Here is a 17,353-nt window from a genome sequence, read left to right on the forward strand (position 1 = left end):
AGAATGTCCCTCAGCCTGCAAAAGTTGATACATGAAGCCAAGAGACTGTTGACGTTTAATGTATTTTATAATACCATGGCGCCCGATGTCCTACCACAGGTGAGGCCCAAAACTCTTTCTGGAATTTTTAACTAAGTAGCTACTCTGTATGTATCATATCTGTGTTTAAAATACACTGACTCCTTTCGACTACAGATCTCGAATCAAAGGAAGTTGTTTTAGAGCTTATAGAGCTCTGAGATGGTAAAAGCCTGAATTAACCTTAGCCTTTTGCATGCTCATGACGAGCTGAGCTCGTCATGAGGCACGGTGCTCCGGTGCTCATGACGAGCTCAGCTAGTCAAGGGCCGTGGAACGCTCAGGTGCGGGGAGAATTTCCCTGCTGTGCTGAGCGTTCCACGGGAGCCAATGCACCTGTGACGAGCTGAGCTCGTCATGAGCACAGGACCGCTGTGCTCAGCTCGTCATGAGCATGCGGGCGGTGTGTGCGCCCCCCTCACCCCCAGCACAGCGGGGGAACTACCCCCGCAGCGAAGGGGTTAGCAGCTATTCAGAATATTACAGCTACGGTCAGAAGTTGTGCAATGCGGTCAAGAGAAAGCATGAATCCCATTAGTTAATGGGAGAACACAGCCCTCTGCCCCAGCTGGATAGGAGTATTTTGTTATCAGTTCTCTTCTGAAAAAGTTATGCATCCAACAGGCCATCTCAGTCAGGGAGGACCTCGTTTGCATTTTACATTTGCATTTACTGAGCAGTAACAGCATTTTTATCAAGGAGCTGCATCAAGATAGCAGTACCAGGTCAGTGTCAGTTTAGTTGAGAACATGTAGAAGAAGAGGTAGGTGTAACTGATGGGAGATGAGGACAAGAAAGTAAATGGAGCAATCATTTACACACATTTACAGCAGCAAATCGTCAGGGATATGGGGTATGTATGCAGTTCAAATACTTTGTGCAGTGAGTCACTGATGTGAATCTAGGTAGAGGCAATATTCTTTGAGAGAAGGCTTGAATATGGGAAACAGAGTGATTGAGTGCAGGTCGATGGGGAGGGGGTTCCATTGATGCAGTATCATTAGAAGGAAGGGACGAATTGTGATGCTGCAGCTGATATAGGTGTGGGCATGGCAAGGACATTCTAACTGGTTGAACTTAAATTCACAGCCATGTTGACTGAAGATATCACAGGGATATGCGATGCTGAGTACTGTCTTAATGCATCCCTAGACGAGAAGGAGATCTGTTGTAGGTCCATGTAATATATTACAAATGGTTGTGATATTGTGATTACACAGACAGAGAACATCCCTAACTCAGAAACAATATTTTCTCACAGAACGTGCTGATTTTTCTAATGGTACAAAGGTGAATAGCCTGACTGGTGTGAAAACTATATTAGGACAAACTATACGCACTGGCAGTGCCGGCTAGGAGAAGTGTGGCTCAGGGGTTAGAGGCGGCAGACCGGGAAGCTGGGATCGGCCCTGGACCAGGGTTCAATTCCCCGCCTCGGCGGGTCTTGGGCTAAAAATTCCACGGACTCGATAATTCTCGCTCCGGTGCCTTCTCGACTCACGGGTTCACACTCTGCAACTCTGGGCAATAGCTTGCTTAATCTCCACAACGGCCCCTCGCGGCGGGATGCCTGGCTTTAACCTTGTGAATACCCTGCCGGGGTTATCTCACAGGGGAATACCAGGACGGGTTCCCTAAGCAAGCGCCGGAAAACCCACTGCGGGTAGCTGTTCGCTATATAAGCTCAAAACATTTACAATTTATTTAGGTTTGATCTATAAATGAAAGTGCCTCTTCAGTCAGTGGTGAGTTTAGGCACACAGTAACACATGTTACATGCACCGTGTCTCTCATCCGTTCACTCATGCACCCATATATTCACTCAGTGATTCACTCTTGCTTTCAGGCACTCACCTATCTAGGACAAAAAACATACATAACTCAACACATATGAGGGATCAATTAAAAGAATAAAAGTTGAAAAAATAAAAATGGTGCTGCCTAAATCTGGTGGGCATATGCTTGCAACAAAACAAAAATAAAAAAAAGATTAAACATAGCAGCTGGTGGCAATCTTGAAAATGGTACTGTTTATAATCTATAGACACAATACTAATAGTACACCCTTTAGGGCCTATTTACATATGCTTTTCACAATAAATATGTCAGCCCTTCTTCCTTTGCCATAACTTTTCATAATAAACAGATCAAGGCACTGGAATCTTACAGATTTTACCATTGAACCAATTACAATCCCACAAAGCAACTTTCGGGAATTTGAAAATCCCAAAAATGTATAAAGTTATATTTGTCATAACATTATACAGTCACACTGTCTAGAACAATAATCTGTGAGATTCTATACAACAAATTACCTGTCCAAATGTTTCATCACAGTGTAATAACAACCCACCCATAAAAGCCTATTGCCAGGTTCGGAATAGGGAACCAAAAGCAGTCTTGTAAAAAACAAAAGCTCAAACCAGCCTGCTCATTTTTTTCTCTTTGCACGGTCACTCTCTTTCCATCTAACCATTCTCTCTAGCCTTCTCTTTCTCTTCTCTCTGGTTGTTTTCTATCTTCCTCCCATTCTCTCTCTCCTGATGCCACCCTGTGACTGCTGCAATGAACCCAAGGATCTAGGGAAAGTGACCTAGGCATCATGAGTAGCCCTGGCCTATCAAAACCAGCCTCCAAGGGTTCCAGCCCACCGGGGAAATGCCTGGTGGGGTACAAAGGGCGGGCTATTGCCCTTACCGTATGCCCAGAGCCTCTGGAATTATGCAGAAGAGGAGCCTCAAATTATGCGTTTGACTAAATTTGAGGCAAGAAAAGCCAAATTATGTGGCAAAATATGAAAAAAACGTTGTAGTATTACTTCATCGTTTTGCCAATTTTACACATGTTAATACTGTATGGGCAACATTTCACTCCATTGGTACCATTTAACAACCAAATGCAGAAATAAGCAACTGAAAGATGACTAGTTAACCTTTGTGGGGGGTCTTCTACTGCACACAAACACATCCCCACGTTTTAATCTTTTGATCCGTTTCATCTAGAAACATTCTTTTTGTTAAAATCTGCAGATTCTTCAGCAAATGATTGATTGTGTGGAAACGCAGCAACCCCATTATTATGCACACAAAAAAATGCGGCAGAATTGCATGCTCCTTTATCAATAAAAAAGTCAGGCCTACCTTCTTTAGCAGTACAATTATTTCATAGTAAACAGACCAGCCTAGATCATTGGCTTGTCAGCATATCCAACCTATTGTATTTAGCACATCTTTTCACTGACAACAAAATGTGCAATGCAATAACTCTTGCCAGTGTATGCTCACAGCTACTGCTTCAACAAATTGAAATGTTAATAGGTCTTGATGCTGTAAACATATTCATTGAAAGGCTGAAGCATCTGCCATTTATCCCTTCCAATAATACTTGTTTTTATAAAGTGTCTGCGACGACAAACGTAGCGGTTAAAGGTAACAGGAAGCAGTGAGCCTTAGAAAGTAAGCGCTTCCTGGATGGTTAGTGAATGAAGCTTAGGGATGCTACACTCCCACTGCGCATGACCACAGATGTGGTCTCCACTTTCTCAGTGCGTGTCCTGGGGGCCTAGGGCTCGAGTCCAGGCATGGCAGGCTCAGACTCCCATCCTTCAGAGGTCGGTATATTGATTATCTAAAGTTGGGTCATAGTAACTAACATTTGCTAAATATCAAGTTTAGGAACAATGCGAATGCGGCATGGAGTGTTGTGTACATAAAACACATTTCATTCTTGACCTCCATGTTCGTTGCTGGCTGTAAATAAAGTGACTCAGGGACTAGGGGTGTTACTCTGTAGCTACTGTCTATAGACTGACACCAAGTTGTGCAGCAGTGGGAATAGGCACGTGAGCCTACACGCTCCATGCCATTGACGTAGAATTAGGCTTTCCTGATGCCTGCCTCCTAAACTAGACCTCCGTCACAATGACGTCTGCATTCCATGGGCTCATAGCAATGTGCACCTTCTTTGCTCCAGTTGTCTCTCCGCCGCGCATGCTTTCTGTGCTCGCGCTGCCATGCGGATGCATAGCTTCTGTGTTCTACCACTCTCAAAAGATGCATGCCACTCCACTCCCGCCCTCACACCCATCTGCAGTTTCTGTGCTTTACATCTCTTCTATTAATGTATGACTCTACTGCTCATCCTCCCATACTAATGTATGCTTTCATTACAATTAGCACCTTCCTAGTTTAAGTTCTCGGAATAATGCACGACGTATGCTCATGGTCACATACTGGCGCATGCCCTCAACGCTCCTCCTCCCGATGCATGCGTGCTTCAAGGCTCTCCCTCTCTGACAATGACGAAGGTCTTCTAGGCGCATGTTCTCATACTAGTGAAGGACTTCTGTGCACTTGTTGCATACGGATGCATGCCTTCCACGCTCATGCCCTCTTACACACTCACTCCTTTGCTCACTGTTCCACTGGAGCCAAGCTGCACCCGACTGAAGAGGACCAAAGAGGCCGAATCCGGCCTTGTGTCGATTGCCTTCATTCAGAGAGGACCTGGCCTGGCAGTTAGGGCTGGACTGTTCCTATTGCAGCAGGACCACGGGTAATGTGCAAATGGCTGAGCCTAATCTGGGGTGGGACGGTGGGCACAAAAACGACTGACTGAGATGCAGTCCCGAGTAATTACCAGTGGCTGAAATTAATTCAAGCATGCCACTCATCACTTTTTTGTATTCCGCATGCAGATACACACATTGTGTGCTCATTCTCTTATATTGACGTGAGCCTCTGTGTGTTTACTGTGCTCTTGTCTCATTGGCTCCCACAGTGCAGTGTGTTTTTATATGCTACACCACAAAGCAATGCCAAATCTCACAAAGCAGAAGACAGCTAGCCCACGCGTTGATGATGGGAGCCCAACTCAGCATGGAAGAGGCTGATTGATATTATTCACAATCCTTACAGAGTGTGCCTACTGTCAATGCAGTCTTTGGCACTAGAAAAGATAAAGTACCTGCATAGGCCAGTCACGGCTCCTGCAGTTAAGCGCGGTTGGGCGGGTGGGGAGAAGTCGACAGATGACGGAATAAGATTTATTTATTTATTTAATTTCCCCTATTCCGTCATCTGCCGACTACCCCCCTCTCGCGCCCTATCCCACCGCGCTTACCTGTAGGAGCCACAAATGGCATAGGCCAGTCCAGCAGCATCAGGTTTAGGAGCTGTTGTTAAATGGAAAGGTTTACCAAAAGAAGTGAGTTTTACGATGGTATTTTAAACGACTCAACTCTGACAGGGCATAGATTGCACCTTAAAATGGCTCCATGTATTGGGACCACAAAGTAAAGTATCATTGACCCATAAATGGGTCGTAAAAAAAGAAGCAATGGTAAAATGGATGAGGAAGGCTTTTAGACTCAGAAAAGGCCTAACTATTCGATTGTGAGCCATTACTATCTAGGATGCAACTGTCTAGTGAAGGCAAGCAGGCCAATTTGTTAAGTGGCTGATGTGTTGCGCAGCTGACCCTTGGTCACAACCAATTGACAAAACATCCAGTTTCTGGACACGCAAGCAACAAGGGGTGCCACAGACAGAATGCCACTGACATACACCATGGGCAATGGATGTTGACAAAAGGTATGCCCAGGATAGCTATGACATGAACCAGAGGAGGTATTTCACCTTGCGCCTAATTGGAAAAACATTTAGGCTGCCACGCTTCAAATAAATGTTGTTTGTTCTGCGTACACAATGCAACCTTCCTGTCATCATACAGGCTGAAAATTGGAATTCTGTCATGATAGGTCTATTTGATGAGAGGTGGGAAGTTGTTGAGTTTCAGGTCCATGTACGTAAACCACTGATATGGAGGAACTCCAGTAAAGTCAGTCTTTTAGATCCCATCATCACAAGTGGCCTCCCAGCTGACACCACCTGTTGAAAGTGACAGGTAAAGCTATTGTATTACAGTGCCTTTGGACTGGGATTGGCATTCCCAACTGGGTTATATGTTGGCAAAAGTAAACCAATTACACAAGACACTAAACAGACACTGGGTTGCAGAGGTTAATATAAGTCCCACGATCTGTGTAAAAATAATGGAAATAACTGAGGAACCCAGATGATTGATGAATGTATTTTGGCACTCAGCAGGAAGTTTGTGAGGATAAACGATTTCCTTGTATTTCGAGTGCGATATCCAGAGTTTCAGTTAGTAAGGGCCCTTTTTCGTACATGGACTCATTGATGGAGGGAAATCATGCAATCATCCAATAATGGCTGATAAAACTTCATGCTAAAATGTAAAATTTATATTCCAAGCACAAGCAACAACAACAATGTGATGGATGAAATGTTCGAATTAGTCTCATCCACTGGCAATCAATTTAGGGACGCAATTCAGTCCATTGGTTTTCACCACCATGCCTTCCTCCTTATGCTAATCAGTTCCTACGCTGCTCCTCATGGGAACATTGCCCCAAACTGCCAGGCGAGTTCCCTCAAGAATGGATCACAAATGACCCCCAACTGCTTTTTCCCTAGCTGGGGCTCGTCAGTAGGGTGTAGCTTGAGCTCCATGGCACAGCGAACATGTTGCCCAAGTCAGGACATACCAATCGCACATAGGGCATCAACTGTATTAACTTGGTGGTGAATGGAATACTTGAAATAATCTCATTAACCCCTTCCATGCTGATGACAGAACGGTTCCGTCATCAGCATCGGTTGAGCTGTGCTGATGACGGAACCGTTCCGTCATGACTCCGCCCGCGCAAGGCGGAGTCAGCACAGGCGGGGAATACGCACCGCACGCAAGGGGTTAAATGACATTCACTCTGTTTTCCAGTCCATTGTTTTTCACTCTACTTCCAAGCTAGAAAAATGCTTCCCTTATGCAAACCAGTACCTACCCTGCTCCTCATGGGAACCATCTGTCCCAGCAAGATAGAATCCTTGCATCCAACTGGGGTCAACTCAGTTGAAACAGGTCTTGGGTGGCTTGTGTTATGATTCAGAGAGGACCTGGTTTAGCAGTTTGTTCCGAACTGCTCTCATTGGAGTAGGACCAAGACTGATTTGCATATGACTGGGTCTATTCTGAGGTTGCATCTTGGACAAAGAAATTATGGGTAAGAATGCACCACTGAGCGATTACCAATGGTTAGACTATTTGCAAGCATTCCTCCCAAGGGTATGGCCAGTTGTGGGTCCTATGCTCATTTTGCCATTGTAACCACGATGCATCAAGCTGCACCCAACTGAAGAGCAGGGGCGGCCTTAGGCATGTGCAAGCTGTGAACCTGCACAGGGCCACCAAACCCCAGGGGCCACCACACCAATATATATCCTTAATATAATAATTCTCTGAGGATGGGTGCACATTTGCGAGGCAGCCCCTGGCAGGGATTTGGCGGTCTCCGGCTCTGTTCCACTTCCAAACACCCTGAATCCCCCCTCTTCACTGGCCTCCGCGCTCCGCCTCACCCCACCCAGACCCCCTCTTCTGGGGCCCCCTACCATCGCTCCCTGCCCAGGGCCGCCATGAGCCTAGAGCTGCCCCTGTGAAGAGGCCCAATTAGGCCTGGCTTGGCATTTCGGACTGGACTGTTCCCACTGGAGCAGGACCAAGGCTGATTTGCATATGGTTTAGTCTAATTTGAGGTGACATTTTGGGCAAAAAACAATGGGTTGGAATGCTAACCCCAGCGATAGCCGTTGGTTAGACAATTTGCAAACATTCCTTCCATAACTTTTTGTGTGCTTAATGTAAGGTCTTAAGGGGCCATGGGTATGGCCAGACATGGATTCAATGCTCGCTTTGCCCGACTAATAATGGGCAGTGTGAGTCACCAGTGTGAGATCCTCCTAATAACTCAATGGATGAGAATTGGAGCTAGTAAAGGACCTTCATAAGAACCAAAGGAAAGGTTTATCTCAAGTTAATCAAAATTTCCTATTTCATGTAATGACTTCATTTTAAAGGCAGGACTGCTTTGTCCATCACGCCAGAGGTTCCTTGAACAGTAGCGCTTTGTACTGCTGTGTTTACTTCTAAGCACCAACATAAACGGCGTCTTTCTATGCCCACCTAACTGCACGAGTTCAAAAACAACTTTCTTACCACAAAGCCCATAGATTCTGTTTTACATTTAAAAAAAACACCTTTAAAACTTTCACACGGTGTGTTGCGCTCTTAAGCAGGGGCCCAGTTCTTTAAATCAAACCCTTGAAAGCATAGCTAGCAAATGCAGCCAGGGGGGTAAAGTATATGTAACTGTCACTGCGGGTGATGCTTACTCTAACTGAAGAACTGTGCAGGAATAAAGGCTGGTTTATTTGTATCAGTCACTTACCACCAGTTATAATAAACACTACCCAGACTCACAAAGAGCAAGTATGGAAACATAAACTCCGAGGCTTGGTCCTGTTCTGAAACCTTCAGTTTTGTTAAGAGTCTTCCTGGAAAGCGCTACAACGCCTCGCCAGCCGGTAGTAAGCGCTATATAAATGCAATTTCAATAGAGTGCAAGACTTGTTTTATGAGGACAACTATCCGTCTAAGTTAGTTTTACAGCCACGTTACACGCCCCTTCCCCATTACATAGAGAGTCTGTGAACATGGCCCGCGGCGGGGCCGCAGCAGGCAGGAGCCCCCTCCCTCCTCCATATGTAAGGCATTACCGCTCATCTGTCATTCGAGAGCCGGGTCGCCCCTCGCCGCTCGCCCAGGGCTCGGAATATTTATCACAAACACGGGAGAACCAGCGTCAAAAGCACTCCCAATCTGGGCACTGCGCGTGCCAGGACCGTGCGCACAGTCTGTCCTCGAGGTGCCCAGTGCTCTGCCAACGTCACGCTACATCACCCACTGATTGAAAGGCAATGCCAGTTTAATATAAAGTTCTGCCGGTGAACTTTTTCTCCTAGAAATAGTTTCACCACCTTAGCCTTCAAACGCTGCAATGTTTATTTTTATCCAGGTAAGATGTGTCGTGTCTCAATAGTGAAGAGTACAAACACCAGGAACTATTGTCAACTAGGTAGCGAGTACGCTGCGGAGCAACCAAGACATGTACTAATAATGATTGAATGTATGTATGCATACTGATGTGTGATAAGAAATAAAAATGCCAATAAAAACTGTTTTTAAAAAAGTATCGTGCTTCAATTTATTTAGCGCTAAATGTAAAATAGAGAATAAGAAAACTTTGAACGGATTTACAATTGACTTTTCGTGTGCCATTACGTGGCAGGGTCGTCCAAATGTTTTGCGTTCTTTTTTTTTTGTAAGTTAGTTAATAACTCTGAATCCCTGTTGGGCCTCCCAGACCTGCAAAACCAGATTCCAACACATAGCAAACGTGTTTTAATGTAAATAAGTGGCTTCTCTTACCGCACATTCTTGTACAGATGAGCTTCCGTAGACAAGGCAGAAAATGAGGAACCCCAGGTGAGGTGTCTTGTGTCTGCGCAGCTCTCAGCTAGGCTCAGCAGTCCTGGTGCTGCGCGTCAGCTTTACTCATCATCCCTTCTTGAGGAAGGAGCCTTTATAGCAGCGCCAGGGCCTGGCCGGGGCTGGCTGTCTCCTCATTGGCTGTCGCGGGTTCCCATGGCCACCCGTTGGGCTAATTTTCTGGCAGCAACACTGAAACTAAACACTCGTTACTTGTGTGCGCCCGGCTGCGAGGCTTCCACAGTGAACAGATTTCACTGTCCGAGAACTACTATTGCGCAAAAAGGATACATTATAGTATGCACTCGTCTTCTCTATACAGAGGGCATCGCAGTTTTAATTTCAGTATTCCGAACTCCCAGCTTGGTCCCCCACGTTTTGATCCGCTCACCAGTTATGCTGACTCGAAAGCATCACAGGATGTTATTGCTGTTAACTGTGACGTCGTTTGCTGCGCGAGTGCTTTTACTGTTTCTGCCCCAATATTTCTCGTAGTTATATGTATCTGAATAAAAATAAAGTATTTCTGATGTCATTAAAATACGAGGCTACTCGTGTTGCATTGGTTCATTCTCTGGGTCAGATAGCCCATGTATCTTCCTTAAAATGTTGTAAATGAAAGCCTGAGGCGATACCATGTCCATGGGAAGTTTTCTTTTAATTTACTGAACGAACACGCGGTTTGCCTCTCCCAAAAGTGTACCCAGAAGAAAGAAGCAGGTGAAGCCTTTCGCTTGACGTTTCTCAGAGGAATGTCGACGCAGAGAAGTGAGTCACCTCCACACCTTTTGCCCTTTGACGACACCCCCGACTCTCCCCAGGCTCTTTGTCTTCGAGAGAGCACATCACTCAAATTCGCCCAGTTTCTGTGACTGTGGACAGAGGTTCTGTGAGGGCAGATTAATCTGTGCTGAGACAGAGGAGTAGGGCAGGGCTGCACCAAGAGCATCTTTATCCACAGCTCCCCTACTAGGGGCTGATCATTATTTGAGGAGTGGGGATGAAAATAGATATTACCGGATTGTCAGAAAGTGGATTATTACTGGGGTGAATGGGAGTCCACCACAAGTAATAATGGCTTAACTTAGGAAAATGTGTAAAGCTTTTAGAAGTATCCAGTTAAAAAGTTGAAAATACAACACAATAAAAATTCCACTAAAATGTATAAAACTAGAGAATGTTTTAATGAACAAAATGGTCAGGTCAGCCGGGCTCCAACAGGAAAGTGAATGTCTTACAGGTTTTTGTCCCTGTAGCTTAATAGGAGGTCAGTCAAATGACCCTTGGAGAGGTGGAGAAGTGTGGCTCAGGGGTTAGAGGTGGCAGACCCGGAAGCTGAGATCGGTCCTGGACCAGGGTTCAATTCCCCACCTCAGCGGGTCTTGGGCTCAAAAATTCCACGGACTTGATAATTCTCGTTCCGGTGCCTACTCGACTCACGGGTTCACACTGCGATAAACCTCCACTACGGCCCCTTGCGGCGGGATGCCTGGCTTTCACCTTGTGGATACCCTGCTGGGGTTATCTCCCTGCTGGGGTTATCTCACAGGGGAATACCAGGATGGGTTCCCAAGGCAAGCGCCTTGACCCCTTCGGGTGATTCGTGCGCTATATAAATCGCAATACAATACATTCTTAGTCTTGATACAAATAGGAACAGGTTCAGGGTTCTTTTCACAGCTCACAACAGAAAGTGCTGCCCTTCTTCTATCTTCCACAGGTCCAGCAAGAGGTAGTTCAGCGTGGAGTCCAGCCATACTCCTAAGTTTTTAACCAGAGGTTTGGGAGGAGGGATGGGGCCCAGCAAGGGAGGCCACCAGTGGTCATTCCAATAACTGGGGTTCTTGCCCAGAAGTAGTACCTCGGTTTTCCCTGCATTTAGTTGTAAGCAGTTTGTCGTCATCCAATGGGCAACTGCGGCCAGTCCATCCCTAAATCTTGTGGCAGAGGTAGAGGGCATCTCAGTGAGAGTGATTACCAGCTGTGTGTCGTCAGCGTACGACACCAGCGTGACATCCCATTCTTTAGCCACTGTCGCAAGAGGCTGCATATACAAATTAAAAAGGGATGGACTGAGGGCAGAGCCCTGCGGGACTCCTTGGCCGATAGCGTGTGGATGGGAGATGAATGGGGGGGCTGAAACACGAAAGGATCTGCTCGTAAGGAACGAGCGGAACCATTCAAGGGCCAGATCACTGATCCCAATGCCTTCCAGACGACTCAGTAGGATATCATGAGAGACCGCATCAAAGGCTGCGCTGAGATCGAGTAGTATCAGCGCAGCACTTTGACCGGTGTCCATAATCCCCGGAGATGTTCAGTGGTGACCCCGTACTATGTCCAGGCCTAAACCCGTGTTGGGAGGGGTCCAAGATGTTATTTTCGGCCATATGGTCAGTAAGTACGGCGTTCGCGTGGGCTTCTGCTAGTTTGGACACCCAAGGGAGCAGTGAAATGGGCCTATAATTCTCCGGCTTTGTGGGGTCAGGGTGGATTTTTTGATAATGGGAGTGACCCATGCCTGTTTCCAACAGGTAGGTACCATGGCTGATGAGAAAGAGAGATTAAGAAGAGTGGCCAAAGAAGGAAGAAAAAAGTCCAACGCTCCTAGGAACTGAGCTGGTCTCATGGGGTCTGAGGGGGCACCGGATTTCACCTTTCTGCAGAATTTAGCTAGGTCCTCATGGGAGATAGCTGGCAGAGAGGTGAGCCTGGAACCTTTAAAGGGGAAATTGATAGAGCTGGTGCAGTCAGAAGGGTTATGTGAGAAAGTATTATAGATCTTCCTCACCTTTTCTATAAAGAAAGTGGCGAGGTCCTCGCACTGTTGGGTGGAGGAGATACACGGGGCAGGGTTGCCACTGTTTTGTAATTTTTGGACCAGTTTAAAAATCGTTTTCGTGGGGTTGGGGCTGGAGTCGATTTCCTTGGCATAGAAGGATGCGCGGGCAGCGCGTATCACTTTATGATAAGATTTGAGTGTGGTCAAGTAGGAAGCTTTGTCCTTGTCCCTATAGTCTTTCCTCCAGTGACGCTCCGCTCTTTTGCATTCTTTTCTAAGAAGTTTCAAATTCTCGTCATACCATGGATTAGAGGGGGTGCAACGTCCTCTAGTCCATTAAGCCGGTATGAGAGAATTGAGTCCTGTGGTGATCCAATCCTGAAAAGCGGCGTACGACACGTTAATGTCGCTCGTGAATTTCAAAATTAGGCTCTCCTAAACTGGCAGGAAAATCCATATTCTGGAGTTTGTGCCATGGCCGTTTAAGACAGGAAGGAGGTAAAGTCCTGTTGGATTGGATATTGGCCGATATCACAAAAGTGACCAGAAAGTGGTCAGTTCAGCCCATGGGTTTTGGAGGATCAGCTCTAGCACCCGGGATATTTGTAAATACCGGGTCAAGTAGGTGACCAGCAGAATGAGTCGCAGATTGTATGAGTGGGGTCAGCTGCAAGGCTGTTAAGTCCGCTAGGAAGTTGCTGATGGTCAGGTCCGAGGTGGAGTCAAAATGGAGGTTAAAATCCCCTAAGATCGTAAAGTTGGCGGAGCTTATTAACAGGGCATGGGCCATCTCTAAGAGTTCCTCTGTAAAATTGGAGGTGGGCCCCGGGGGTCTATATATGAAGAGGCCAGATAGGGAAAAATGAGGGCTTGTGGTGATTTTAAACCGAGCGCACTCACATCCCATAATGTCTTCCTTCAAGAATGAACAAGTGTAGGATGTTCTGTAAATGGCTACAACAAGGGGTGGTGAGGGACAGAGTCTCTGAATTAAGCAGAAAGCTCTCACCCAGTCAAGAGATCAGGGCTAGATCCAACACCGTTTTTTAGCTCACTGCACCATCCCAGTTTCAGAACCTGGCTGTATGCAAATTAGTCTGTTCCTGTCCCAGTGCATGATGGGAACAGGGCAAACCAAACTACAAAAGCCAATTCTTACACTGGGAAGGAAACAAGCTCCCGGGGACCGGTTTCTGGCATTACAGCCGTCTTCGGCCCGGTTTGCTTGAATCCTGATGGTGCAATGAGCAAGGGTCTCACATCTGAGAATACCCTTCCACGCTTAGGGTGGACAAAAATATTTACAACAAGGGGTGGTGAGGGACAGAGTCTCTGAATTAAGCAGAAAGCTCTCACCCAGTCAAGAGATCAGGGCTAGATCCAACACCGTTTTTTAGCTCACTGCACCATCCCAGTTTCAGAACCTGGCTGTATGCAAATTAGTCTGTTCCTGTCCCAGTGCATGATGGGAACAGGGCAAACCAAACTACAAAAGCCAATTCTTACACTGGGAAGGAAACAAGCTCCCGGGGACCGGTTTCTGGCATTACAGCCGTCTTCGGCCCGGTTTGCTTGAATCCTGATGGTGCAATGAGCAAGGGTCTCACATCTGAGAATACCCTTCCACGCTTAGGGTGGACAAAAATATTTACAACAAGGGGTGGTGAGGGACAGAGTCTCTGAATTAAGCAGAAAGCTTGTCTCCTTTCTGGTGAAGAATTGGCTTGGTAGTTTAGTCTGCCCTGTTCCCATGATGCACTGGGCCAGGGACAGACTGATTTGCATATAGCCAGGTTCTGAACTGGGATGGTGCAGTGAGATAAATAACGGTGATGGATCAAGCCCTGATCTTTGGACTGGGTAAGAGTGGTCTGCTTAATTCAGACACTCTGTTCATCACCACCCCCATTTCTGAATCGGTTCTGTAAATGGCGGCAATTCCGCCTCCCCTAGTATCTAGATTAATGGAAGTCATAGAGAATCCATCCGGTAACGTAAGATTCGAGATGCTAGTAAGCTCATCCTTGAGACAGGTTTCGCACAAGAATAGTATGTCTGGATTCTCGTCTATCAATAGAGTATTTACCTCATAGTGATGCTTTACTAAGGACCTGAGATTAAGCTGAGAGATTGTGAGCGAGGTATGGCTTCTTCTACTGGCTTTGTGACGGGGTAGGCTCGGCTCGGATATAGCTAAGTTACAGGAATTGCACTGAAGAGCAGTCTGTCCAATGCAACCCTCCAGCTTGTCACAGCGTGAGCCTGGGTTAAGTGCAAGAAGTTGATCTTTGCCATAATAGTATGCCATCCATGTATTTTGAGCAGGGGGACCGGCGAGAGGCGATGACTTGGCGAGGACGGGCGAAGACGGGCTTGCCTTAGGCGCGCCCGTCCTAGCACACAGTTGAAAACAACTCTCCACCACTTAAATACCCCAAAATCCTTTAATAGAATAAGCACCTTGGATTATGTGTTTATGTCTAGTAGGATAGTGGATGGTGTAGCTAGATTCGATATCCTGTCACATTCAGAGAGCGACCGCCTTCCACATGTCACCACCTTTAATGCCCTACAAGCGTGGAAAGACATAATCTGAACAGAAGGATTAAATGGGCCCAGTGAATTTGCAAAAGCTCTAATTCTGGGAAATGACAAGAAGCATGCACCTCAAGACCCAAGTGGAGCAACTCTCTTGGCTAACTGGGGCCTAATGGTTAGTGAACTATACAGTGTGCTTGGGGGCCACTCTCAACCTCAACTCAATGCCTCGAAAACCCAGTGGAAAGTAATCAATCCCGGGGGCAAGATGGCCACTGTGAGGCCGTAGGGGACGGTCGCTCTTATCCTCCTCTCCCGAGGAAATGATATTACCCTTACCATTGCTTTTGCCGAGGCAGCTTTCAAATGTTTTACCCCATGAAATGCATTCAGTTTGTCAAACCTGAGCAGCTACTGCGACACAATTTGTATTGTGCAGAAAACCAAAGACTTTTAGCGTGGAGAAGCTGAAGCTGAAGAAGATAAGCTGAATTAAGGGGCATGGTATGGAGTGCTAGGTATGCTGGAAGCACTCTCCTTTTGGTAGGCCCGCCACACATTCTTTTCACGAAGAACAACTGCCATTCTAGATACCATCAAACACTGGTATTTGGGTTGGAGCAGTTTGAAACAGATAATGGCACCAAAGCTCCAGAAGTTAACTTAGGGCCTGGAGGGGGTACGAGAAAAGGCGGATCACCCTGAAGAGGACTCCAGTGACGGAGGTGTTCCAGCATCTCATTTAAGGACGAAGTCCCGATTACGAGGTCCAAATCGCAAAGGGGCCCAAAGAGGGACAGATGATGAACTTACTACAAAAAAAGCGATAATAGACACGCAAAAGGAAAAAGAAAAGGATACCTTTAAAAAGAAGACGGGCTCAAGTAAAAAGAATAAAGATCAACTCAAGGATCAGACAGTAGTTCTTGACGGCGCGAGAGAAGTGATTTTCCGTCAACCTACGTTGCTCGAATCTTTTACCACAAGATCTGGGAGTGCGTTGCTGAAAACAAGCGAGGCTGCAGGGCAGACGCGGAGACAATCTGTTCCTCAGCATCTAGCGCAGCAGGTACCGCCCTCCACGTCTCCACCGCCCGGTCTTACAGAAGCCGTTATGCCTGTGGAGTATAATGGAGTGCGCAGCGACGGAGCGAGCACCGAGCCAGCAGCTGATGCGCAGGTGACAGAATCGGTCACAGAGCGCAGGATGCTGGACAAGCGAGAGGTGAGCAACGGAGTTTGCACGGACACAACAGAGGCCGGTAGAGTGAAACGGGCGGAGAGAGAAGTGAAAGAAGTAAGTGAAATTGACTCTCTAAATGCTACTTCAGTCTTAAGCAGTCAGGTACAAGGGCACGATGGAGTATCATTGCAGATTGATTCTGGGGAAGCAGAGGCTGTGATGATTAATGGCACAGACGGAGTTACGATACAAAAGGCGGCAGATGGAGTCACGTCAGGAAGTTACGATACAGCCTGCATGGTGATGCATAAGCCCAGTAATGACATCGATATTAACGTCGAACAGAACAGTGCCAAGATAGTTCAAACTGGCAGAAATAGTAGTGATGTTATAATGGGGGAGAAGACCTTGAATCCATTTGGTAGCTTAACAGGACAGGTTGAATGCGTCGAAGCAATCACGTTAGTAACCGGGAGTGTCTCCAATATAGAGGGTCGAAATGACATCAACACGAACAGTATAAGCACTGAGTTGATACAAGCGGACCCCATGCTGCAGAATAACATTTGTACATTAGGCATAGGTTCACCCAGTGATGAGTGTTTCTTTACCGGGAATGATGGTGAAGACGACGATGAAGAGGATAGCGAGTTGGAGGAGGAGGAGGGGGAAGATTCAGAGACAACTCAGAGTGAGGGTCCCGAAACGGCCACGGACACTGGTACGGATATTGAGCCTGAATCCAACTCGCTTTCAAGAGAGAGCCAGGAATCAGACCTAGAACCAGAGTTGGACACCATACAAAAGAAAGGAGTTAATCGTCGAGCTGCCAAGGTGAAACATAGGCAGCACAGCAGAGCCAAGATCTCTTTAAGCCCTGAGCAGGCAGAGGTCGCAAAAAAATTAGACTGGGATTATTCAGCTACTTCACAGTTACACAATGAGGGAGCTGGCGATCTACTGCAATTACAAGCAGGGTCAATGGGGTCAACTCCTAACGCGAGCTCTGGATCCAACTCCAATTTCGACCTTCTGTTCACTACTTTAAAACAGATTCAGAGCGAAGCCAGAACTGAGAGTCATAGGGCAAGACAAGCTAACAAAAAGATACAAGGAACATTAAGAAAAGTAAATAAACTATATGCTGAAGTAGCAGGGCGAGTTACAGAGGTGGAGGAGAGAACCAGCAAATTAGAAGACGTAGTGGTAAAACTTCAAGAAACCAGAATGGAACAAGAAAAGACTACTTCAGACGTGATGTGGAAGCTTGAAGATTTCGAAAATAGACAGAGGCGCAACAACATAAGACTTCTTGGGGTGGAGGAAGGGAAAGAAGGGCAAGACGTGCAGGCATTTGTGGTTGA

At 46.5% G+C, this 17,353-nt stretch overlaps 1 protein-coding gene across 2 annotated transcripts in view; it reads right to left on the bottom strand.

Annotated features, from left to right (window-relative positions):
* The window catches only part of GFPT2 (glutamine--fructose-6-phosphate transaminase 2), a 112,901-nt gene extending 103,347 nt beyond the window's left edge, over nt 1–9,554 (bottom strand). For both annotated transcript variants that reach the window (XM_086931468.1, XM_086931467.1), the window contains exon 1: nt 9,427–9,554. In XM_086931468.1, coding sequence (XP_086787594.1) covers nt 9,427–9,433 — 7 coding nt within the window. In that variant the 5' untranslated portion in view covers nt 9,434–9,554. The remainder of the gene's footprint in view (nt 1–9,426) is intronic.
* Nucleotides 9,555–17,353: the final 7,799 nt, after the last annotated feature.

Source organism: Lissotriton vulgaris, chromosome 7 (assembly GCF_964263255.1).
Source record: "Lissotriton vulgaris chromosome 7, aLisVul1.2, whole genome shotgun sequence".
In the NCBI taxonomy this organism is placed as follows: domain Eukaryota; kingdom Metazoa; phylum Chordata; class Amphibia; order Caudata; family Salamandridae; genus Lissotriton; species Lissotriton vulgaris.